The sequence below is a fragment of the Anabrus simplex genome, chromosome 1 (genome assembly GCF_040414725.1).
Source record: "Anabrus simplex isolate iqAnaSimp1 chromosome 1, ASM4041472v1, whole genome shotgun sequence".
Lineage (NCBI taxonomy): Eukaryota > Metazoa > Arthropoda > Insecta > Orthoptera > Tettigoniidae > Anabrus > Anabrus simplex.
In genome coordinates this window covers 116052001-116079356 of record NC_090265.1, presented here as the reverse complement: position 1 = coordinate 116079356, position 27356 = coordinate 116052001, and the positions used below count along the sequence as shown (strand labels likewise).

The 27356-nt window shown below is 42.0% G+C and overlaps 1 protein-coding gene across 3 annotated transcripts in view; it reads right to left on the bottom strand.

Annotated features, from left to right (window-relative positions):
- The window catches only part of emp (epithelial membrane protein), a 577758-nt gene that overhangs the window by 85805 nt on the left and 464597 nt on the right, over positions 1-27356 (bottom strand). For all 3 annotated transcript variants that reach the window (XM_068230210.1, XM_068230203.1, XM_068230205.1), the window contains exon 4: positions 8798-8958. In XM_068230210.1, the coding sequence (XP_068086311.1) occupies positions 8798-8958 (161 nt within the window). The remainder of the gene's footprint in view (positions 1-8797; positions 8959-27356) is intronic.

Genomic DNA, 27356 nt, shown 5'->3' with positions numbered 1-27356 from the left:
CAAAAAATTATGAGTGCACGTTGCCAAGTGACGTCCCGAATTTTTATTATGACAACGTATAAGTCACAAAATCGCAGACTCATGCTACTGCGATTGAGACTACAGCTCAGTCAAAAACCCCTGCGGGGATCGATCAAAGAAAATTACGCATACCGGCCAGCTAGAGTGTACACAAGATAATGATACTACAGAGTGGAGATTTTAATAAACTGGCAACTCAGCTCCTTATTTCTAAACACATAAACAGTCCTGTAGTAAGATATGGCAGAGATAATGAGTTCTATTTATCGTTCCAATGTTGAGTATCACAGCTGGGTTTGTTAATAAAAGAAGAGCAACCCTGGCTCTGCTGTAGTCCGGATGAAAAAGTGCTAGGTCAGAACTGTCTCTCTCCTTTGGAGATTAAGTGCCCTTACTCGTGTCGGGAAAAGCCCATGATTGATGACATGTGTAATGTTCCATATTTGTATATTGGCAATTGGCATTGATGATGATATCAAAGTTAAAGCAATCTCACGTATATTACACCCAGGTACAGGCATCATTGTATATTTTGAACCTCAACTCCTGTGACGTTTTTGTATATTCTCCAATGAAAAGTGTGAAAATGGGTGTCTCCAGAAATGAAGAATTCCTTTCAAATAGTATTCCCACAGTAAAGAGGTTTAAATTTCCAACATTGCCTTCCGCTAATTTTCAAGCGTTTTTTCATGCATAGATTTTACCACTATGCAGACATTTCAAACATGATATAATTTCTACTCGGGTTGGAAGTAACAAAATAAAATAAAAAAAACAGTGAACTAAATTGGTGTAATCATGCACAATTCAATAATTATATAACTTCATCATGTCTAAGTTTAGGTCCTACTTAAAAGATATTAGTCGTCTGCTTTAATGATCGGAGGACTGAAGTTCACTAAGACACCTATGAGATATACAATCTTGTCTAAATGAGGTACCAAATCCACGGTAAACTCGGTTACTTAATATTTTATAAACCTTCATTCTATGTATGGCTCTTTCAACTTGAATTCTGACAGCTGCTATCGCCTATAGTATGTTTTTCTACTTCCTCAGTTGAAAACTGTGGATTAAGTGCAAAAGGTGGCATTATAATTACTAGGTTCTTATTTTCAATGCACGTTTTTATCTGTGGGAACCCTTTATCACACATAACAAGGTCTCCTGGTTGAATATGATTTAGTATACCGGAATGTACGGTAATGTAGCTTTCAGTCGCTTTTCCACCATAACATTTAGAAAGAAAAGAAATATAACCTGACTGAGTAATTGCAACCAGAATTTTTTACAGTACCGAGCTCGATAGCTGCAGTCGCCTAAGTGCGGCCAGTATCCAGTAATCGGGAGATAGTGGGTTCGAGCCCCACTGTCGGCAGCCCTGAAGATGGTTTTCCGTGGTTTCCCATTTTCACACCAGGCAAATGACGGGGCTGTACCTTAATTAAGGCCACGGCCGCTTCCTTCCACTTCCTAGGCCTTTCCTATCCCATCGTCGCCATAAGACCTATCTGTGTCGGCGCGACGTAAAGCAAATAGCAAAAAAAAAAAAAAAAAAAAATACAGTGAACATTAAAATTCTTTGACGAACACTAAGGTCTTTCACAGGACACTTCACTACAATCTATAATTGATGTGCAATTTTCAAAATTACGTTTACAGGAATTCGGCATACTATTTTTATTAGTGGATCGTTGTGGCCAAAAAATCCATTCCTTTGTTTTCTCAAAAATGTAATAAGAGTGTACATTTAAATGCAGCAGAAGCCGTAGTCTTGTGACAGTTAAAATTAACGCAGAGAGCAGCAAAACTAATACCCAGTTTGCACTTCATTAACAGGAGAAGTAATATATTTTACTTGTCAAGTGTACAATTATGATGGACAGACGGTAACAACGATAACAAGATACGGAACACTGCCAGCTTTACACTCGCTATTTCAACAACATGATATTCGTTTTCTTTCACCGACTGGGATCCACAAAATAATGTTTCTTATCCACAAGGTCTACATTAATACCACAGTCTTGTTTTAAACAAGTGTCAGACATTGTTTCTTTGTTCGCACGAGGAATAGGCAGATTTGTCTGGACTTCTGCTTCGCAATTACGTATTTCTCAGAGAAGAAAACAATATATTCGCATGTCTTGTTACTATATACACTAACTCAGCAAATGCCATGGGATAGCGGAGCACTGATGCGCAGGTGTGTTGTCTGCGCACCACACGCCCCCTGTGCCAGCAGCAGTTGCATACGAGACCTTGTGAGCAGTGGCTGTGCATGTGACAGGTGTAACATGGGACGTCGTCGTGAGCTGACACCGTTCGAACGGGGTATGGTGGTCGGTGCCCGACGGATGGGAAGTGCGATTTCGACAGTGCTGCGGGAATTCGGCTTCACACGATCAACCGTGTTCAGGATTATCGTGAATGGTTGAATGCGGGTGTCACCGTCCACAACAGACGAACAACCTGCCGTCCAACCACCCTCGATGACCGTGACCGGCGACATCTGAGACGGATTGTCAATAGTGACAAACGGGCAACCGTGCAACAAATCAAGGCTCAATTCAACACAGTTGTTCTGGAAGAGACTTTGAATGGTACGCGGTATGTTGAGCTGCTCGGAGACCATCTCCACCCATTTTTGGCCTTTCAGCGCCCAGACGGTTCTGCGGCGTTTCAAGATGACAACGCGCCGTCGCATCGCTCCCCCGTCGCCCGGGAATGGTTACAGGAACATGCAGCGGAGTTCCAACGACCGACATGGCCACCCAGGAGCACCGATGTGAACCCTATCGAGCATATCCGGGATGTCCTGGAACGCAGGCTCCGTGTCATGGATCCTGCACCCACGAACAGACCAGCATTGGCGGCCGCTCTGCAAACGATTTGGTGTCAGCTGCGTCCAGAGGACTACCAGGGACTTGTCGACTCACTTCCACGGCGACTCACTGCAGTTCGCAGGGCCAGAGGAGGCTCCACACGCTATTAGGTGACTATCCCATGACATTTGCTAAGTCAGAGTATATCGAAGTGTCAAATAGAGACAAACATGTTTCCGTGCGTTTGGGAACGGTAGGACCAGTTTTTATTTTGCCTTTTTGCCTATTTCAGCTTCCGTTGCTTATTTGATAGTTTAATGCCTTTTTGCTTCCTTTTGAGTTGTTGTGGATATTTTCTTCTGTTATTTATTGCACCCATAACCCTTAGAATTTAAAGGGTACATTATATATAAAAATTAATCAATGGAAAGAAAAGAAAATATGATTCCAATGTACTGCGTCAATAATAAAGAAGACAATTTCATTTTAATAGAAAAAATAACATTTACACGAACAATACTTTAATATCACATTATATATAAAAATTAATCAATGGAAAGAAAAGAAAATATGATTCCAATGTACTGCGTCAATAATAAAGAAGACAATTTCATTTTAATAGAAAAAATAACATTTACACGAACAATACTTTAATATCAGACAAAACTCTACTGAAAACTCACTTCACAAGCCAAATGGTCGAGAGGGTTGTCAGGTCCCGTTCCTGCTACGTAAGATTAAGAGGTGGTGGTGGTGATTATTGTTTTAAGAGGAAGAACAACTTGGTAACCATCTTCCATTAACACTAATCAGAAGGAAAATGGAAGATGAAAAATAAAGATATCGGCAAAAGAAGGGGAAGAGCCACGGGGGACTTGAAAATGAAAGACTCCCTAGGCCTCGCAAACTTAACACCATAGGAGTCGGAAAAGAACAGGAGTTGACCAAGGGAGTTTGGGTATGAAAGATGAGGGCGAGGAACCTGACACAAGTGGAAGGAACGCCAGACTCAGCTAGGGGAACCGTGGTCACCAATCCATACTCCCAAGTTGAGAACACCTGGTCCCCCTTTTAGTCGCCTGTTACGACAGACAGGAGATACCGTTGATGTTATTCTAACACCCCCACCCATAGAAGAACGTAAGATTAAGCAGTAAAATGAGATTCAGATGTGTATTATGTAGCTTACATTTAATCAACTTTATTATTTTGGCGCCCATTTTTATAATTATACATGCCTATTTTAATTATTTTTACTGTGTATTTCCAACATTTTAAGTGCTTATTCGCCTGCCTATTTCAGCCAAAATAAATGCCTGAACTTCCGGGCTCTAGTTATGGGAGTATTTAGGAGTTGTAGTAAGAATGTGAAAGGGTTGGGGGGGGGTCGTTTAAGTCACTGGTAAGACCGCAATGGTTCCACTGTGTGGGACACGAATCAGGATTACTTGATTCGAGAACTGGAAAAGATCAACAGGAAATCAGCGCGATTTGTTGACGATGATTTCCGACAAGCTGCGAAAAATGGTGCAAACTTTGGCCTGGTAAGACTTGGGAGTAACTTGACAAGCTGTTCGACTAAGTGGTATGTTCCGCGTTGTCAGTGGAGAGATGGCGTGGAAAGATATTAGTGGATGAGTAAGCTTGAATGGAGGTTTTAAATGTAGGAAAGAATATTAATATACAAGAGTACAAACTGGGGCAAATATAGGAAGAAAAATTACGGATGGAATTATTTACCAAAGAAGATGTTTCTTTTTTGCTAGTTGCTTTACGTCGCACCGACACAGATAGGTCTTACGGCGACGATGGGACAGGGAAGGGCTAGGAGTGGGAAAGAAGCGGCCGTGGCTTTAATTAAGGTATAGCCCCAGCATTTGCCTGGTGTGAAAATGGGAAACCACGGAAAACCATCTTCAGGGCTGCCGACAGTGGGGTTCGAACCTACTATCTCCCGAATACTGGATACTGGCCGCACTTAAGCGACTGCAGCTATCGAGCTCGGTAAGAAGATGTTCGATACATTTTTAACGTCATTTAAGAAAACACTAGATAAACAATTGATAGCGAATGTGTCACCCGGGTGACAGCCTTAAATGATCAGCGGTGATTGATTGATTGATTGATTGATTGATTGATTGATTGATTGATTGATTGATTGATTGATTGATTGATTGATTGATTGATTGATTGATTGATTGATTGATTGATTGAGGTGTGGCGTAAAAGAATGAAGGATGGAAATGGTGACCCCACAAAGGCTTAGTAAGAGAAGGAAACAAAGAAAAGGAAGATCCAATATGAATATTTGTAATCAAGCACTCTTGCTAACACACGAACAAAATATATATATACTTACTATTACACGACGATCAACTATATGCAAAAATAGCGCTCTCATAATCCATTCCCATGTCCAACTCGTTGGCTGAATGGTCAGCGTACTGGCCTTCGGTTCAGAGGGTCCCGGGTTCGATTCCCGGCCGGGTCGGGGATTTTAACCTTAATTGGTTAATTCCAATGGCTCGGGGGCTGGGTGTGTGTGGCGTATTCAACATCAGAAATCATCCTAGGTAGGGCCCTCATCTTCATCTTCACAGACATGCAGGTCGCCTAATAGGCCGTCTACTAGAAAAAGACCTGCACCAGACTTCTCCGGAGGCCATACGCCATTATTATTATTATTATTATTATTATTATTATTATTATTATTATTATTATTATTATTATCCATTGCCATTCGCACCGGCTGTACAGTGCACACGTTAGTCGCTGGCTTTCAACGGGCAACCTCGGGAAGATCTTTGGAATGTATCTTTCTTACTTATTTATCATCTATTATTTAATTAAATTAATTATGCGCCGTAGTTGTTCAGTGTAGTACATATAATATGGCCTGGCATAACAGCAGGTGTCCGGCTCCATGGCTAAATGGTTAGCGTGCTGGCCTTTGGTCACAGGAGTCCCGGTTCGATTCCAGGCAGGGTCGGGAATTTTAACCATAGCTGGTTAATTTCGCTGGCGCGGGGGCTGGGAATATGTGTCGTCTTCATCATAATTTCATCCTCATCATGACGCGCAGGTCGCCTACGGGTGTCAAATCGTAAGACCTAGACCTGCACCTGGCGAGCCGAACATGTCTTCGGACACCTCCCGCCACTAAAAGCCATACGCCATTTGATTTCATAACGACAGGTTTTATAGACAGAACTACACCATGGAAAAGGTGTTCATGTACTAATAATGAAAATAAATTATGAACAATATGTTAGACACAGAATTTGCACCTAGTCATACGAAGAATTTACTATGAAAACAGAACGGGACGTAGGTAGAAGGAACTTTCACTAAACATTCCACTGGACTTTCTCGGCTTGAGGTCCAAGCTGACTGACATTGGTTGGGAAAAGTAGCATTAATGGGAAGTCTCTCATTATCATTCCACTAGACTTGTTCTCATTGTGTGCTCAACAGTTTAACACAAAACGAAGTGTGATGATATTTCTGACATGGTATAGTACTTGCTTATAAACCAGTAATACCATTCCCATTATCAGGCACGAAACACAGTTTTGCGGGCCAGTGTTAATAATAATGATATTGGTTTTACGTCCCTCTAACTCTTTTGACGGTATTTGGAGACGCCGAGGTGCCGGAATTTTGTCCCGAAGGAGTTATTTTACGAGCCACTAAATCTGAGTCAAGGAGCCACTCAGTCGGTTGGGTTAGTGTTTACAGAGGCATAACAACTCAGAGACTCAGTTATTAGCTCTTTTATCAATCTTCTAAACTAAGGCACGTAACACTGCATTCGTTCTGCATTGAAGCTTTTCTGTTCAGAGATCCATGATTCGAATGCCGACCGTGAAATGTGATTTTGTTCGCTATTTACTCATCTCTTCAATATAACATTGGAGGAATGAAATGAAAATCCACAGCCTGTTTCCAGTCATCTGACCGGGTCAGGAATGAAATGAATGAAGCCCCCATCTAGTGGCGAGGATAGGAATTGTGCCGGCTGCCGAAGCCTGTCGCAAGTGGAGGAATGCAATATTTTAAATTACTGAGCACCTGCTACAGCTAGGTCCAAGTGATAACAATAGACTAAACTATAGTTCCAACACTAAGTAATGTAACTGTCAGTTCTTACTCGCAAGAGTATATGGAGATCGAACGAATTGGCCGTGTGGTTACGGTTGCGCAGCTGTGAGCCTGCATTCGGGAGATAGTGGGTTCGAACCCTACTGTTGACAGCCCTGAGGAAGGTTCTCCGTGGTTTCCCATTTTCACACCAGGCAAATGCTGAGACTAATTCAGGCCATGTGCGCTTCTTTCCCACTCCTAGCCCTTTCCCATCCCATCGTCGCCATAACACCTATCTGTGTCGGTGCGACGTAAAGCAAATATTAAAATAAGTATATGGAGAGGACCGAAGATGACCTTTAATAATAATAATAATAATAATAATAATAATAATAATAATAATAATAATAATGTCTGGCTCCATGGCTAAATGGTTAGCGTGCTGGCCTTTGATCACAGGGGTCCCGGGTTCGATTCCAGGCAGGGTCGGGAATTTTAACCATAATTGGTTAATTTCGTTGACATGGGGACCGGGTGTATGTGTCGTCCTCATCATCATTTCATCCTCATCACGACGCGCATGTCGCCTACGGGAGTCAAATCAAAAGACCTACATCTGGCGAGCCGAACTTGTCTTCGGACACTCCCGGCACTAAAAGTCTACGCCATTTCAATAATAATAATAATAAAAATTCATATCCCGAACAGTACTTCTGCAGTTTTCAAAGACGACGAGGTGTCAGAATTTTGTCCCAAAGGAGTTCCTTTAGGTGCCAGTAAATCTGCCGACAAGAGACAGATGTACTTGAACACCTTCAAATAACACCAGACTGAGCAGCGATCGAGCCAGCCAACTTAGGCTCCGAGAGCCAGCAGTCTACCGTCTCAATGCTTTAGTCTCACATCACCTTGAACTCTGACAGGAATCAAACGGGACGAACTAACTTTTTTCGCCAAGACGTCAGTGATTCGAAACCTATTCAGTGGATGTGAAATTCTTACTGAAAATGCATTTCATTCTTGTTCGCATCCTTCGTATATTTATCTTACGTACTAATAAGATTATTTAAAGCCACAAAAATTTCGGCCTTGCTTATAAGTATTGAAGATTATTGCCAACTTGTTTCGCACGATGTATACACAGTACTTTACAATCATTGTTTTAAATGCTGTTTGAGCACGATTTGGGTTTTACAGTCAGTCTTATCAAGGTAGAGCAATAAAAGGAGAAGTATAATCGACCTTAATTTATCCGTTAATAAACTTGTTAATCACGCTGATGAATTCTTCCGCAGGCAAACTGACTGGTCAGTTAATTTTTTTTTTTTTTAAACTTTGCTTCTGCGGATGAACTTGAGAACATAAGTTAGAGTAATGTACTAATAGAACATTTCGAAGGTCGAATGGTTAGCGTAACCGTGTCTAATCGCTGCACGCGGCAAAACTCCAAACTCAACGATAGTCTCTGCTCGAAAGTAGAAGATAGGAAAATCTCTGTTAGGGAATATGGCTGAAGAGTTTGTCATTTTCCTTAATTAGTTCAGACGAGCAACAGTTCTTCTCACTGACAAACATGTGCTCGGACTCTCCCGGCACTAAAAGTCATACACTAAAATATATCGTCGCTTAAGAAAGAATAACGTCTGACATGTCCTTCCTATCCATTATTTCCCTAGACAGGTCACACCTCCATGCCACATATAGATATGCAGTCCATCAGAACAATTTTCGATGTATTCATTTTCCTATCCTGACGTGTAAAGGAAAATGAACCTTACTGGACTCTACTGTAGGACGGATGGAATCTAGCACAATATAACCACATATACAGTATATCGAGGGAAAGATGAATTTTTCTTTGTACTTACACATAAACATATGGCCCCAGTTCATTCAGTACTGGTTTCTCGCCGTTGTTTAGGAAGCCGTCTGCGTTCGTCACATTGTAGACGTAGACTTTCATTAGTGGCTTCACGGGAGGTTTCCTCCACCAACCAAATGTCATCGACTCATTGCGAAGGACGAGTTCCTGGAATGAAAAAATAATTTTTGAGAGGTACGAAAGAACAGAATTTTAATTTAACTTCAAACAGTAGTGAGTAGAATTTTAGCAGGTTAATAAGAAGCAATCATATCTTTCGTTCTAATTGAGGTACGCAGTTCGTTTTGGTCTAAAAACACTCAGTGGATCAAGCGTTTCTTTTGACCTGTTTACAAGAATTACAACATAATATTCTGTCCATTTTGTCACAGATAGGAAACAAATCTGGCCTAAATGCCAAACTAAAAAATAAGATGAACACAGAGGAAATACTGTAACACTTTAAGAACGTGCACACTGATTAGACTAAGAGACTGTGAAAGAAACATTTTCAGTCAATATAATGAAAAGAGGTTGAACACAAAGCAGATGTAATTATCTGCAGAAAAAAGTTATGTTCATGAAAGTAAATCGATTTACTGCACACATGGGGAGATATAAATTTATGTTTACCACTACAAATTCTCTTTTTTTAAGATTCCCGGGAACCACTTCTAAAATTTAGCCATTTTATTTTTTCGTTTGTGTTGTAAACTGTGTTCAAATGACTGAAATTACTTCCTTACACTTACTGTTCACAAATCTATATATTAAATGTTTTTATGAAAACTAAAGTCAGTCAGTCCGGCCATTCTATCCGGTCAATTTCCTTCATTCTTTTTTTAACTGAAAGGTATTCATGCACAGATTTGTCATCAGGTACTTTAAATCACTTAACTTCCGCCTTCCTCAAATTATTTGATTTTCCAATCTTTTGTCTCTTTGAAGCAATCATATATTTGGTTCTAACTGAGGTACGGAGTTCATTTTGGCCTAATAACACTCATTGGATCAAGCTCTTTCATTTCAGCTCTTAACTATTCAAATGGGTTGATTCTGAGGAAAGTTATGTGTCCACATTCAATTTGACGTCTCATTTCTTCAAAAAAAATTCTCACTGAAACAATCATATCTTTCGTTTTGGTCTAAAAACACTCAGTGGATCAAGCGCTTTCTTTTGAGGTAATAACTACTTAAACTGGTAGATTCTGAGAAAAGTTATGAGTACATTTGTCTCCATGACGAAGATCTTTGAAGGACTTTTTAACAGTTCGGCGCGTAGTGTTGTTCCAAGGGACGTTTAATTCAATTTCTTTGTGTGATGTGTTTTCAAGTGTTTTGTTGGCATAACATTACATTCTATTACCACAGCAGATCATGTGTTTTATTTCATTAACTCAAAACTTTCCACATACATCCGTGAGGATAGTAACGAACAACACCATACTTTGAACATTGCGGCCGGAGCCAGCGGGAAACTGCTAATAACTTCTGAAGAGTTATTCCAGTCACTCATATTATACGCCTGGAAACAGTAAATGCCGCATCTCTGGCAAAGCCAATGGATATAATTTCCTTATCTACAGAGTAACTAAACCGGCTTGAAGACAGGACTAGGAAGATTCACCATTCAAAGGACTGAGATTCAAATCTTAACTCTCATAACAGTTACCCTGCTGATAATTTACCACAAACGGACTCCAGGAGAATGCTGAGATTTTACTTATACCTCATTTCCAATCTAGGAGCATTCTGGGCCCGTGTAATTGCAAGTGCTCGCATTACTCCACCCCATACATACATACATACATACATACATACATACATACATACATACGCCCCCCCTCCACTCATGGCGCAACAGCCCCGAAGGGCCATGGCCTACCAAGCGACCGCTGTTCAGCCTGAAGGCCTGCAGATTACGAGGTGTCGTGTGATCAGCACGACGGATCCTCTCGGCCGCTATTCTTGGCTTTCTTGACCGGAGACGACATCTCATCGTAAGATAGCTCCTCAACTGTAATCACGTAGGCTGAGTAGACCTCGAACCATCCCTCAGATCCAGGTAAAAATCCCTGATCTGGCCCGGAATCGAACCCGGCGCCTCCGGATAAGAGGCAGGCTCGCTACCCCTACACCGCGGGGCAGCTTATATACATATGGATTCACTTATATACTGTTATTTTCAGTCTGCAAGCCTCTATGAATTTATTAAACGCTTCCACAATTCTCTGTTTCTAACTAACTCTGTGTCCGGCCCCGCGGTGAAGAAGGCAACGCGTACGCCTGTCACCCGGGGGCCCCGGGTTCGATTCCCGGCCATGTCAGTTTTTTTTTTGAGTCGTCCTTAACATACCTTTCCTCACATTCAACACTCTACACTTCCGCAATTCCACTTACTCTCATATGGTGAAAGCAGTGACAAAAGATCTCCAGAATTCGACGCCACGAACAAATGTATCATTTTAAAAAACCTAACTCTGTGGCCTCGTTTAGTTGCATGTTAAATCATTAGAAACTAAGCGTAACCATCGTCGTCTTGGTCCTCCTCTATTTCTCTTATCCTCCATTACAGAGTTCATTATTCTCCTAGGTAATTATCTTTTTCCATTCGCTTCACATGTCCCCACCACCGAATGCGGTGTATACGTACAACAACAATCGAGTTCATTCCTAACTTAGCCTTTATCTCCTCATTCCGAGTACACTCCTACCATTGTTCCCACCTGTTTGTACCAACGATCATTCTCGCCACGTTCATGTCTGTCACTTCTAACTTTAAGATAGCTGGAATTCACCCAGATTTCACTCCCGTAAACCAACAGAGTTTATATATATGCGGTTAAATGGAGACTGCTGCTTTAAGAGAGAAAACAACGATAATATCAGACCGTCGTTAAAATAACTGAAAAAGGAAAACATTCGCCCTTCAAAGAGTGAGATAACCGGACATAAGGAAACAGTTATGAAAGATTGGAAAATGAGAGACTCCTTGGTAACAAATCTAACCTTGAGGATCGGAAAGGAACAATAATTGATCCATTTAGGTAGGACGGGAACAATGGTAGGAGTATTGCAAATATAAGTGGAAACAATACAAACTTGCGGGATTCCTTAATTCTGATATGCAATTCAAAAAATGTAAGCCCGTAGGGGAAAATCAAATTGTCGCTGTACACACAAGTGCAAGAAGCTGATGACCAAATGTCCACATGAAAGAAAAATAAGAACACGATATTTTCTCTAAGTAGTTCTTATAAAGTGTTTGGTTTATACGAACAATATTTGAATGTATTTTTAAAAGTGCACGCGTTCTGAAGTAGTGCCGTCTAGATTTAAACAATTCGATATACTGGCATCTAACAGCAAGGTGTAACTGTATTGGATGGTTTCTACGGGTGAGTTAATTCTGTAGGGTAGATTCAGGTCCTTAACATACCAACAATGTATTACATGGAGTGACAAAATCTTGTTGTTTGAAATATCGGCTACTTCGTCCGTAATCGAACCCACGAACTTAGGATCATAAGTCGAACATTCTAGTGCATAGATATTCGGTAGATGTGTATCATAATTTGGATTTCCAGTGTCCGTAAGTTCACGTTCGTCTATTTCGTCCAAAAATCGAGATTCCAATGAACCCATTACCCATCCTGACTCCAACGAAACCCGGCCATCATAAGGAATAAGGGCGATATACTGAATTGTGACCTCTTACTTATAAAGTATCAATATCCCATGCATTATTTTAAAGACGGCACAAAATTAGGAATAGACAAATATTCCGACATCCACATAAAGCATATATTCTCTCCCACCTCCCAGACCAACTAAACGGGGGGAGGTGTGAAGGAGGGGGGGTTTATCATCTCAAAACTTGTCCGCTTCCGTGGCAATAAGGAAGCAGTACAGACTTCAGTGACATCTCACAAACACACACACTCAGCCTCCGCCTCTACTCACCCTCAACGTCCCTCCCCCATCGAACCCAGTACCGACACTAGTCCCTCCACCCCAGTCACCTCAAGACACCCACAACTTTCTCCAATTCCTACTCCTAAACCTACTCACGAACCAGAACGGCAGTCCCAACCATCACCACATACTAAAATAACCCGTAACCAGACACCCCCCCCCCCCTCTTTTTTTCCCGCCCAGTTATTATATCACGTAAAGTTATCCCTTACTCAAGCTTATAACACCTAAGCCTTTAACAGCACCGGAAAAACGAAAACCGAAGGCGGGTTCACTGCGAACACGAAAAAAGTGTTGCAATTCAAGTTAAATTTATCTCTAATAAATTAGCGCCAAATATACGGCATAGCCTTTTGCACACCCAAAAGCAATTTTTGGCAAGGCTGAACCCAGCCATATGCCGTATTCCGTATAAACTCGTTGTGCCAGCCCCGCCATGGGGAGAAGCGCACGTGTTCCTAGTCAGTTTTTCGAAAAATATTAATTAAGTAACTTTTCAAAAATCTAAAACTATTACTCATCTCATTAACTAAAACACTTATTCTTTGAAATCTCAGAACATTTTATTTTAAATAATGACCCACCGAGGAGCGCAAAAGCGCACCGGTATCGGTATCTCTCAAACCACCTAACTCTCCAGAGATCTCTCTCATACGGATGACTAGGCTTCCGTGGCTACGTGGTGGCTTCGGTTCAAGAGGCCCCGGATTCAGTTCCCGACCCCGACCAAGTCGTATAATCTTCATTGGTTAATTCCTCCATTTCGGGAACTGGGTGTTTTGTGCCGAATTCAACATTAGATTTCATCATACGAAGGATTCCATCCTCAGAGGCATTCAGACGGAAAGGTGTGCATCAGGCCTCTTCGGAGGCCACACGCCATTTACCTCGAAGGTGGGCACCATGTGGATCTTGGTTAACGAATTATGGGATGTATACGGTCAACATAACGGCCTCACAGCAATAACTCTTGTCTCCCTCTCATACCTCATTTCATGTACCTGTCCAATTTTCCTCGCTATGATAAAAAAAACCCAGTGTATCCCATCTACCAACCTCAAATCTTGGTCAGCAATGGAAATCGAACCAAATATCATCAGGCTACGGTAACTACAAATACTATAGTTTGTTAGGCTTTAAATATTCAAAATAATTTTTATATGGGGGCACTGAAGTGAAATGGCGTATGGCTTTTAGTGCCGGGAGGTGTCCGAGAACTTCGATTCGCCAGGTGCAGGTCTTTTGATTTGACACCCATAGGCGACCTGCACGTTGTGATGGGGATGAAATGATGATGAAGACGACACATACACACAGTCCTCACGTCAGGGGAATTAACCAATTATGGTTAAAATTCCCGACCCTACCGGGAATCGAACCCAGGATGCCTGTGACCAAAGGCCAGCACGCTAAGCATTTAGCCATGGAGCCGGACTATGGAAGCACTGGTTTACCTGGATGCATCGTTCCTTTATTAGTATTACCATCACACTTCGCGTTAAAATATATCTTTATTCTAGTCTCCGTGTCTCAGTCGTGCTGTATTTTTCCCATTCTTCTTACCACTACATTTCACACTATATGTGGAGAGGATTAGGAGACCGAAAGGTGAATAGCTTGATCTCGGGTACTGTTATCAGTTCCTCGGAATATGCAACAGGTTAGAGAAAATAGAGTACAGAGAAAACTTAGTGCTATTGACTAGTTCGTACAAACCTAGATAAATCTCCGTAAAATACTGGTACTGTTATAAACAAATTAGCAGCTTTAGGTCAAAAAATATCATGCCTGATGAATATGACGGATTCGACCTCCCCGCTTAAAAGTCTGGTAACCCCTGTAGTAGCCACTCACATTCCGCAAAGGTGAGTGAGTAGGCTATCTTCAGGAACAGATTCTTACCGGAAGACTGGCTCATGGACGACTCGTGATGAATAATAACTCCGAAGGGGTCAGTCACTAAGTTCTTTTACTGAATGACACTTTTACGGCTTCTGTACCGCAGTTCCAAAAATAATTGATAAGAGGTTAAAGAAATCGAGCTTGGAAGAAGAAATTGATAATAATAATAATAATAATAATAATAATAATAATAATAATAATAATAATAATAATAATAATAATAATAATAATAATAATAATACTTTCCTCCCGAAACCTTCGCTGTATTAGTGGGGCGTTAAACAATTCTTTCTTGGCTTTTTACCCAGTTAACCGGGCTCGACACTAATGTGGATTAAGTCTAGTTTTACGGCCTACTGTACAAGGACGACATTATTATTATTATTATTATTATTATTATTATTATTATTATTATTATTTATGTTATTGTAGTACTGGTAGTAGTAGTAGCAGTAGTGGTAGTAGTAGTAGTAGCAGCATCAGGCTTAACCCATCATTGCCACCCCTTCCTTCCTATCGCATAATATCTTCTGAGAAAGGCTGGGTTTGAACCTAAGAACAATGCCACATTACATATACAAATCCTAGGTATCATTCAATACTACCCTGATGAAGAACATTAGAGGTTTGATGCACACAAATACAAGAGTCGAATATCCGAGATGCAATTAACATCTGAATGGAGTTGAGATACGAATAGAATAACAAACTGATATCAGATGTAAGGTAGCTCTTCCTATAGTGGTAATGAAGTGAAATGGCGTATGGCTTTTAGTGCCGGGAGTGTCCCATGACATGTTCGGCTCGCCAGGTGCGGCTCTTTCTATTTGACTCCCGTAGGCGACCTGCGCGTCATGATGAGGATGAAATGATGATGAAGATGACATACGTATACACCCAGCCCCTTGCCAGCGAAATTAACCAATGATAGTTAAAATACCCGACCCTGCCGGGATTCGAACCCGGGCCCCTGAGACCAAAGGCCAGCACGCTAACCATTTAGCCATGGAGTAGTAATAAATCTGTATGTAAAGAGTACCATTAATGTCGAATGTTTCAACAGGTGTCAGAAATGTATGAAAACTGGTACCATCGTTCGGTCATTCGTAGAAGCCCGAGAGGGGGTTGCGTGTTGATCGCGGGCAGTTTCGATTGCGGACACTCCATTAATAGACTCGATTGCGGACACGAAATATTTGGGAAGAAGGCCAGCTCGTTCCAGCGTTTTATACCCCTCTTCCATCGTCTTACCAATCCAGTTATGCTCTAGTTGTCATACAGAACGTTAGTTCTACGTCAGTATTGAGTTTTTAGTTTGTTTGTTTATTTCTGTTCATTAATAGTTTTTGTGCTATTATGGAATTGATCGAGATGCAGAAGGATAAGGCATGTACTTTATTACATAGTTACAGTTACAGACAATTCAGAATTAGTAAAAAATGGTGTTACCATTTGTTTGAAGGAGAAAACGAAGGAGTGGAAAAGGAAAATTATTTACTAAAGAAAGAAAAAAAAGGGTACGCAGTCTGGTTGACGCTAGCAATGAACCTTTACGCACTTGCACTAATAATAAAAGTACAATATAGAAGCTTCATTCCACAAAGGCTTATCTTTAGTGTCTGCAATCTAGGTACATCGAGACTATTATGGGGTGTCCGCAATCGAGACTGTCCGCAATAAAGACGCAACCGAAAGGAGAAAATCCTGGAACGAGCTGGCATTCGTCCCAAATATTTTGTGTCTGCAATAGAGACTATTAATGGGGGTGTCCGCAATCGAGATCGTTCGCAATCGGGGCGACCCTGACAAGGATATGAATCGCAGATTTTTTAAAGTCTATTAATTCTGCTCGAACAATTTTTCTCTCCATCTTCTGGAGATGCTACTGCAGTTGCTCTTCTCCTGTTATACAGTACACGCCGTGAATGAAAACCCACTGTGCTGAGATTCGAATCAGAAACTTTGAAAATGTAGGGTGAGCGGCAAAAAGCTGTGCTCTTCAACCAGGTCAGCAATGTGTGAGGTCTGTGGAAATTGAATTTGGAGTATTGTCTCTGGAGTTTTTAAGGTACAATGCAGGCCTTTACCTACAGTGAGTATGGAAAGTTCCTGGAATAACTGCACTTAATGACGAACGCTAATGACACATAACTTTTGCTATTTGGAACTTGGGTCACCGAACAGTTCAGTGTTCCACCCTCCGTGGAGCGTGACTTTAGCTTAGTTTGAGAGTGCCCTGTTTAATTAAAGTGTTATTTACATACTGTTGATGACTTAGCTCAGCATTTTCAGTATAAAACAGTAACATAGCCTACTTGAAGTAGCAAACTCAGAGTACAGTACAAACATTGAACATACCAGAATGTGTGGCATAGTTAGCTAGACGGTGGCCTTCTCTATTCAAGGTCGTGATATCGACTCCCAGCAGAGTTCGTTGACATTTCTGCATGTTTAAATGTAAACGAGCAATCTCAGCAGTTTTTTTGACACGAAAAAAAAAATCATTTTAGGGGCAAATTCCGGCGCATCGTAGTTGACCGGACGTTAAGTATCCAAATGGCTTAACCAGAAAGTCATAATGGATTGAATTTGTAACTTTACTATCTTGACATAATATATACTGAATAATGTTAGCTTCTTTGAATGTTAAGATCTTTCTTCTTAGCAAGCGCGTTCGCTGCATAGTGCGGGCCTCGTAGCTGTAAGTTTGCATTCGGGAGATGGTGGATTCTAACCCCACCATCGGCAGCCCTGAAGATGGTTTTCCGTGGTTTCTCATTTTCAAACCAGGAAAATGTTTGGGCTTTACATTAATTAACTTTCTCCCCAGTCCTAGTTCTTACCTACTCCATCATCGCCGAAGACCTTTCTGAGTTAATGCGGCATTTAAATCACTAGCAACATTACAGTATTATTCTCTTCATATTCTCTTTATTGTTATGTCTGGTTAATTATAAAACAGGGAAAACTGCCCCTAATGTTGTTAGTTCAAAACTGAACTATTCATCTACCTATCTATCTATCCATCCAATAAACCTCTGGAGAGACCGTGGAAAATTTAGATCTAATGTAGAGATGTTTGCGTTAGTTTATATATTCTCATAAGATAACAGTTCACAAAGCGTAAATGACCATAAAGACGCTGAATTTTTATAATTTAGGCGATGATAACCGAAAATATTAAAATTATTGTACAGAAAGAAAACAATAGATTTATCATTTAGGAGTAGTATAAGTGATGGTTTAGGATTGTCAGCAAATCTTTTAAAACGTCCACTATAGTGTTTTCCAGAGTCGTGTGCTGGATTCCAAGCTTTATCAATATTTTCCACGTATGGTTAGGCACACTGCCTCTGCTTCCAAATAGAGAACCCATTACGGACTAGTTTTCTGGGCGAATGTTTTGTCTCTCACTCAGATATGAGATGCATGTTCATAAATGCTCTTCTTTTCCTGATCAACTTCCTTGCCCTGAGGTAAGTCTCTTTTGAACCGGATGGTTGGATCAACAATAACTGCTGTTAGAGTTTTCTGGTGGATGGCAACAATATCTGCTCTTCTGTTGGACCTCCTGGAAGTGATACAGTGTACTTCTTCATAAACTCTCCACTTCAAACATCTCAGTGAAGAAGCTAAGGTTGCTCTCACCCTGTGATGACGGGTGTTCCTGAGTCATTCTCCTTTGCGACAGTATCCCAACACATGGCCAAGAGTTTCATTCTCGCTGCTGTCTGGATGAAGGCAGCGGATTGTGCCAGGACATCTACCAGAAACTGCTCGAACCGCCGAGATGTTGCACGACATTTTGAGAGCATTTGCCCAATTTGCTTTACGTCGCACCGACACAGGTAGGACTTTAGGACAGGAAAGAGCCAGGACTGGGAAGGAAGCGACCACGGCCCAGCATTTGTCTGGTGTGAAAAAGGGAAACTACGGAAAACCATCTTCAGGGCTACCGACAATGGGGGTTCGAACCCACAATCTCCCGTGACCAAAACCGCGCGCCCACTCGCTCGGTGTATGGGTTATAAAGATCATTGCTATTTTAAAGCATACTCCGCATATACGTATTAAGACTGCAATCTTGATCACTCTCACTGTATGTTTAATACCACTCTAGGGTCATTCGAAGATCGCATCAGAGAATGCTGTAGGAGGAGGGTTACAAAATGTTTCACTTGCGAGTGAAGCATGGGTAATAACTGATACAGGAAGAAAGATGATAAAAACACTTAAGAAAATGTGAGTCCGCCTCTGTGGTGTAGTGGTTAGCGTGATTAGCTGCCCCCCGGAGGCCCGGGTTCGATTCCCGGTTCTGTCACGAAATTTGGAAAGTGGTACGAGGGCTGGAACGGGATCTACTCTTCCTCGGAGGGTCAACTGAGTAGGGATGGGTTCGATTCCCACCTCAGCCATCCTGGAAGTGGTTTTCCGTGGTTTCCCACTTCTCCAGGCAAATGCCGGAATGGTACCTAACTTAAGGCCACGGCCGCTTCCTTCCCTCTTCATTGTCTATCCCTTCCAATCTTCCCATCCCCCACCAAGGCCTCTGTTCAGCATAGCAGGTGAGGCCGCCTGGGTGAGGTACTGGTCATCCTTCCCAGTTGTATCCCCGGTCCAATGTCTCAAGCTCCAGGACACTGCCCTTGAGGTGGTAGAGGTGGGAACCCTCGCTGAGTCCGAGGGAAAAAACCAACCCTGGAGGGTAAGCAGATTAAGAAAGAAAGAAAGAAAGAAAGAAAGAAAGAAAGAAAGAAAGAAAGAAAGAAAGAAAGAAAATGTGAGCTTACAGAACAATGATGAAAGGCAAATACAGTAGAGAGATCAGATCATTTTTGGAAAGTGTAGTAGGAGGTTAAGATATGGATATGACAAAGAGATTGGAGTAGATGTAATGTTTACAAGCAAAGACTAAGAGAGATTAGCAGTATGGCACAGGATGACATGGAGGACTACAACTGATCAGTCTATAAACTGATGCTCAAAACGACAAGAGTACAGTAAAACGAATATATCGTCGGTATTCGTAGGAATGAGGATGAATATTATTTTGAAAAGGAATGCCAAAGTACTGAGGCAGAACTGTCGCGGAGTAATGAGCATTGGAAATTCCAAAGGTTGGTTCTTAGAAGTTGTGAAACATCTACATCTAAGTATAATCCTCTTTCAGGGCAGACAGGAAATGAGGATTGTTCTGCCCTTAGTAATGAAGGAATCTACAAACCATTCCTCTCAAGTGAAAGAGAACAGTGTGGGACGATTTCAACTCCAGATAAATGTCTTTGAAACAATCCTTCTCGCATGGCTCAGAGAATCCAACATCTTTCACACACTGCTGAGAAACTAGACAGAGGTTCAACTTAATTTTGATTTAATTTGAAATGGCACATGAATGGATGCTTCCACTTCCGTATAGGCACATAATCCTGGGGTGCAATCGCCTACTAAGGAAATTCTTCTGGATTAATGCGAGTAGTCAGTCATCATAGAACAGCCCCGTGGTGTAGGGGTAGCGTGCCTGCCTCTCGCTCGGAGGCCCCGGGCTCGATTCCTGACCAGGGCAGGGATTTTTATCTCGACCTGAGGGCTGGTTCGAGGTCCACTCAGCCTACGTGGTTAGAATTGAGGAGCTATTTGACGGCGAGATGGCGGTCCCGGTCTCGAAAGCCCAGAATAACGGCCGAGAATATGCGTCGTGCTGACCACACGACCCTTCATAATCTGCAAGCCTTCGGGCTGAGCAGCGGTCGCTGGGCAGGCCAAGGCCTTTTCAGGGGCGTTAAGTGCTGTGGGGTTTGGTTTGATTTTAGTTAGTCATCATAGAGCTAACGACTTTATCCCAATTGGGGCCCAGGTTACGATTAGTGGAAGCCTTTACCTTCCACTCCTTCATGGCTTATAAGGATATTATTACCGGGGGAGTTAGCCGTGCGGTTAGGGCCGCGCGGCTATGAGCTTGCATCCGAAAGATATTGGGTTCGAACCCCACTGTCGGCAGCCCTGAATATTGTTTTCCGTGGTTTCCCATTTTCACCCCCAGGCAAATGCTGGGGCTGTGCCTTAATTAAGGCCATGGCCACTTCCTTCCCACTCCTAGCCCTTTCCTATCCCATCGTCGCCATAAGAGTATCTGTGTCGGTGCGACGCAAAGCAAACTGTAATTTTTTAATTATTATTATTAATGTGATTGCTGTAGTTTAATGGATTAAGGAAGAATATGATACATCAAGGACACGCGTCTCGCGAAGTAATATGGTTTCAGTTCAACAGAAAGTAACTCCCTTCACCTTTTAACAGATAAGAAACAATCGGTGATAAGGGATGATTGTATTGTGTGCACTAAAGCGTACATCTTTCATAATATTATCGCGTGTGAAACTCTCTCTTCTTGAGTCACAATGTCATTTGAGAAAGGTTCTCTAATCTCTTCAGAAATTCTCTTTCCTGGCACATTCCGAGATATGGATGCCAGGTAACAAACGGTGAAACATCCTTCAGCTTATTATACTATTTTACAGTTTAATTAGTGGTGGCTCATGAGGTATGAATTGAGGAGGCCATACAGACGAAAGAATAAATAAATAAATAAATAAATAAATAAATAAATAAATAAATAAATAAATAAATAAATTCGTACCTCACAAGGCACCACTGAACATTTACGGTTTTCGGAGACGCCAAAGTCCCAGAATTTTTCCCTGTAGGAGTTCTTTTACGCGACAGTAAATTTACAGACACGAGGCTGACGTATATGAGCACCTTCACCTGAACCGGGTTCGAACCTGCCAACTTGAGCTCAGAAGGCCAACGCTCTGCCGTCTGAAGTACTCAGTCTGACTATTATTGTACCGGGCGGTACACCTCTACACCGTTTATTTAAAAGTTGCGCCAGTTGAAACTCCTCTTCTGGAGGAAGGTTGAACTTTATCTATTCTATTAATTCTCTACTTTCTCAGAAGATGTCACCACGTGGAAAATTTTGAGTTTTTGAACTGTGTCACTTTTGATGTGTTTTTGTTTCGCTTGAAGTAAGAAGTGTGAACTTTCTCTTCTAGAGGACACTACTGAAGATCAACAATAGCGCACCCTAGTGCGGAGTCAAAGAACTATTTTGTTGGAGAAATTTTTATTTCAAAAGTTTGTTTCTTGTTAAATTTCTTTCTGTTATTGTTTAAGTTGGCTGTATACCCCTCTTTTTCCCCTTGTTTTAGATTTATCCAATCCCGAATTTCTTTTAGTAATTTCTGACCAATCTGGTGTATCTTCCCCCAACTTGTATCTGTTGCGGGGTCCTATCCAATAAAAACATTGTGGGCGGGTGTTTTCATTCCCCTAACGCCTAGAAACTTCCGCGAGAGTATATAAACTGCTGATTTTGGGGTCTCCGGGCCACTTCTGTTCCATCTTTCAGTGTATTAAGTACATAGCAGGAGGCGGGAAGCGCCTCTTTCTTCTTCAGCCGTTCAACACCAGGTAATGGCCTATTAATAACTTCTTTTCTTGCTAGGTCGGCAGTTTAACACTCGCGGCGGGTTCGAAGCATTTCCATCATGTAACCTTTTCCTAAAATGTAATTACTCTTTTCATCTTTTTCTTGTAAAGCTACATATTGGGATAGAGAGTGCTAACCCTCTCGAGCTCCCACTCACATTTGTTTTGAGGTGAACTTATTTTCTCAAACTATTCTTCGTTTATGTAATGTAAAGTGTTCTTCTCTAAGTCACCTCTGTAGTATGGGATTAGCCCTTGCGTTAGCGGCCCAGAGCCAGATTAGGTTTTAAAAACAAAGTGTATTAGGAGTGCAAGTTCGCCTCCTCTCAAATTGTTATTTTAGAGGTCATGTAATCAACCTTCTTTTCATGTAATAGACCTCCGTAGGTTGGGTATTTTACCCCTGTGAATACGTCCTTAGAGGAAAGCTTGAAGGTAGAGTTTGGTGTGGCCTTGTGATAGGCTTACAATTTTGAGAGTGGATCGCTCTTTGAAATTTGTTTCTGTATGCCTCGTGCAGGCTTTATGTGTAATGTTTGGAGCCAGTGCTCCTGGGCATGAATGGGGTTTTCTGCCCCTTGGCTAAAATTTTTTTTTGGAGTAAGGCGGGGCTGATTGCCCAAGAGTTATGAAGTAAGGGCACTGAGCCCGAATCCAGTAATATTGTACCTACATTTTTGCTACTCTGTACCTGTTATGATTGTTATCTCTTGTTTTTGAAAAGAAAATATAACCTAGTTAAATTTTAAATTAATTTTACATTGCACGTTAATTTCGTAGCTTGAAACCCATTCACACCCGCACCTTCTTTCACCTCTACCTACCACGGATATCTCCGTAACAAGTGGTAGCAGAGCGTGGTTGAATGGGTCTCAATTTAGCCCCTTTTGACGGCTAAACATTGCTTTGATTCGAACTCTAATAATTTTCTCAGTTGCTGGAATTTTTTGAGTTTTTCAAAATTGTTCTGTCATCATGCCCGGCCCTCGTGATGTTCTCCTCCTTAACTACTTGCGCAAAGAGGAGTTGATATACGAGTTAACTATCAGAAATGTGCAATCTGGAGGCACGGTTGCAATCGACACCAACAAGCTTAGAGAGTCCCTTGATTTGCCCATTTCCATCCCCAATTTGGGAGAGAAAGAAATTGATGACTCTCTTTCCACGATCGTCGAGAATATTACTGGGCTAGCTTCCGTAGTTAGTTTTTTTGATGAAAACGATCCGTCTCCTAATCAAATTAAGCGTGTGCAAGGCAGGCTGTATCACTTTGCAAATAGAGTTAATGATCTGTTGTCTCTAAAGGTGAATGACGGTCAGAGGAAGGACGCTAATACGCTCCTTGAAACTATTTCTGAATTGTCTAATAAGGTCACTCAATTGCTAACCGGCGAAGTTCCTCCCAAAACTGATCAACCCGCCACGGTGAATGTAGGTAACGAGGAAGAGCCTCCTCAGGGAGAAGTCAATAGGATAACCGTTGCTGCTCAAACTATCTCTGCCCCATCGAACAACGAATCTGAACGCCGTGCGTCATTGGGTAACATCCGCTCTGAATTAACTTCTTTGCCATTGAAACCTTTAACGACTATGTCACCTGGGTTCAGTAGCTTGCCTCATCCATTGGCAATGTTGCTTAGAGGTATCTCTAAGTTTTCCGTCAACACCACCAGTGATGTAATTTCATTTTTAAGATTTCTAGTGGAATTTCAGGATCATGCTCTTGTTTTTTCTCTTTCGCCATGTCAAATTTTGCAAATTATCTATCCGTATGCTATTGGTATTCTCTCTGATAAAATCGTAAGAGCCATTGCCGAGCAATCATCTATTGAGGATTTCCATGCCCATTTGCTAGCTAACTTCATCCCGGCTAGGGCCAGGTCCTCCCTGATTCAGAAGTACTATTACCGTGTACAGCGCTTGGATGAAAACTTGGCTGATTTCATTCAAGATATCAAATTCTACACTAGGGTGTTTGCTCTGCACTTTCCTGAAGATCAGATTGTGCAGGCTATTGTAGAAGGTATTTCGCCATCCTACAGGTCATATTTGTGTTTCGCGGCGTGTCCGCAAACCTTCTCTGAACTTGAAGCATTGGCCGTCTCAGCGGAAGGAGTTAGATACGCCGATTCTTTGCGTGTCGCGAAAGAACCCCCGCCTTCCTTTAGTAACACTCGGCCTCCACCTCGCCGACCAGTCAATCCCCGTAAATGTTATGCTTGCGGGTCGCCTGACCATCTGCGGAATAAGTGTCCTCTGATCAAGTCAAGTGGGACAAGGAATGGAGCCGGGTCATCACAAGGCTGTTTTAAGTGTGGGGCCTTCTCACATATCGCCCAGAATTGCCCAAACTCAAATAGCACCCCCTCCTGCTCAACTTCTGGTGCAAATTCCAGCTATGCCAATAATAAAAAGTGACTAGTGGCGTCGGCTGAGCCGACTAATCCATCTTCCCGAGACTTAGCCCCTAGTAAACAGGTTGTAAATGCAGAGAACGACCAGCCTTCAAATTCATCTTTTGAATGCCCTAAAGAGTGTCTTAGGATTGCGGCGGATACCCCCGCACCTGTTCCTTTTCTTAAGATTGAGTTAAATAACGAGCCTATAACAGCTCTCTTAGATTCAGGCAGTGTTTGTTCCATTATTTCGGCTGATTGGTATTCTAAATTGAAATCTGTTTGTAAACTCCCTGACTATGACTCATCTCCTGTTAAATATGTTTCGGCTAATTCATCTCCATTAGAAATTCTAGGTTCCTTACATGTCAAAATTCGGGTTTTTAAATTTACATGGAAGATCAAATTGTTTGTGGCCAAGCGTTTGTCTTGCCCCATCATATTGGGAGCGGACTTCATTTCTCACACTGGTCTTGAGCTCGATCTCCAGAGTAGGTCGTGCACATTCAAATTTGCGTCCAATTGTAGAATTCCCTTGTTAAAGTGTAATTCTGTATCATGTTCATCTATTTCGCCTACCCAGGATGAGATGTTGTTAGACCTTAGACATCTACCTGAGGAGCAGGCTGATAGTATTCGGAAACTGTGTCAGTCGTTTCCCGAGGTGTTCTCTGATACTCTTGGTGTTACTGACCTTATTGAATACAAAATTGAGGTCACGGATTCGATTCCTGTCCGTTTTCCACCGTATAGGCTATCTCCACCTAAAATGAAGGCTCTGAAAGAAATCATCGATCAGATGTTGAAGGATGGTATTATTAGGCCCTCTAAGTCAGCGTATTCTTCGCCTATTTTTCTAGTCCCGAAACCCCAAGGAGGCTTCAGGCCTGTCATTGATTACAGGGCTCTCAATCGGAAGGTGGTGTTGCAATCTGTGCCCCTTCCCGACCTTCATTCTTGCTTTTCATGGTTTCGTAAGGCCAAGTTCTTCACCATCTTGGACTTGAATCAGGCCTATAATCAAATTCCCCTTGCCGAAGAGTCTAAACATCTTACAGCGTTTGCCACGGACTGGAATTTATATGAATACAACCGCGTGCCTTTCGGGCTCCCCACGGGGGCAGCTGTGCTCACTAGGCTACTAGATAGGGTCTTTTCCGACATCAAATTTGAGTACTTATATCACTACTTGGATGATGTCGTCGTATTTTCCGAAACCTTTGAAGAACATCTAGATCATTTGCGAGAAGTTCTCAATCGCCTTCGTAAGGCTGGGTTAACTGTTAAGTTGTCCAAGGTTGCCTTTGCTAAGCCCTCTATGTCATTCCTAGGGCATATTGTGTCACCTGATGGTGTAGCAGTCGATCATTCTAGAACACAGGCCATCCGTGATTTTAAACCTCCCAAGGACATTAAAGGTATCGCCAGGTTCATTGGCATGGTGAATTTCTTCAGGAAGTTCATTCCTAATTTTGCTAATAGAGCGGCGCCCTTAAACCTTCTCCGTAGGAAAGGCATCAAATTCGAGTGGGGACCGTCTCAACAAGCCGCTTTTGAAGACCTGAAATTAGCTCTCTGTAATGCCCCTGTACTTGCTATGCCTGATTTCTCGAAGAAATTCATCGTCCAAACCGACGCGTCGTCGTCGGCGGTAGCTGCAGTCCTTCTTCAATAGACTGAACTAGGGAGGCGCCCCATCGCCTATGCATCTAGGACTCTCTCGGCTCAAGAAGCAAAGTACTCCATATATGAGCTTGAAGGTTTGGCAGTTTTATTTGCCTTAGAAAAGTTCCGTCTCTATCTGGAACATGTCAAATTCGACTTGGAGACAGATAATCAAGCCTTAAGCTGGGTCTTAGGTAGGCCGCGTCGTACTGGTCGTATAGCCCGTTGGGCCATCCGTATTTCTGCCTTCCAATTCGATGTACGACATATCAGAGGTACTGAAAATGTTGTTGCTGATGGACTCAGCCGTATGTTTTCTAACGACGTCGAGACCCATGAACCTGTCGACAGTTCATCACCTTCCGAGTCCATACTATCTGAGGTTAATGCCATCCTAACAGATGCTCCCATGCTCTTTAGGGATATCGAGAAATACCAACGTGAAGATCCGACGCTGGGTCCGATAATGGAAACCCTTTCTTCTGGGGAACATGTCGTCCCTTATGTTCTGAGGAATGGTGTTTTATGTTGCCCATCGAGGCATGATAAGATGATGAAGGTTGTCGTGCCAGCGGTTCTTGTGCCTATGATCTTCAAGTATTATCATGAGACCCCATTAGGAGGGCATCTTGGAATCTTTAAAACCCGTGAAAAAATTCGTGAAATGTTCATTTGGAAAGGTATGGACGGTGAAATTCGGGAACTCGTAAAAGCTTGTAAATCTTGTTTGATCAGTAAACCCACCATGTCCACTAAAGTAGGCCTTTTGTCTTCTCATCAAGCGTCGCGCCCCATGGAACGCCTGTATATTGATTATGTGGGACCCTTCCCCCAGTCAAAGGGCAATGCCAACAAGTTCATCTTTGTGTGTGTAGATGGTTTCACAAGATTTTCCTGGTTATTTCCGACTAAGCTGGCTACCGCTCAGTCAACCATTACTTGCTTAAATTCTATTTTTGCTTCTTTTGGTCCGTGTCAATATATTGTATCTGATAATGCTAAGGCGTTCACATCAAATTTATTTCGTAAATTCTGTTTTGACTTGTCCATCTCTCATGTAACTACTTCTGCTTATTACCCTCAACCATCTCTGGCTGAACGGGTTAACCGTAATCTCAGGTCCGCACTCATTGCCTA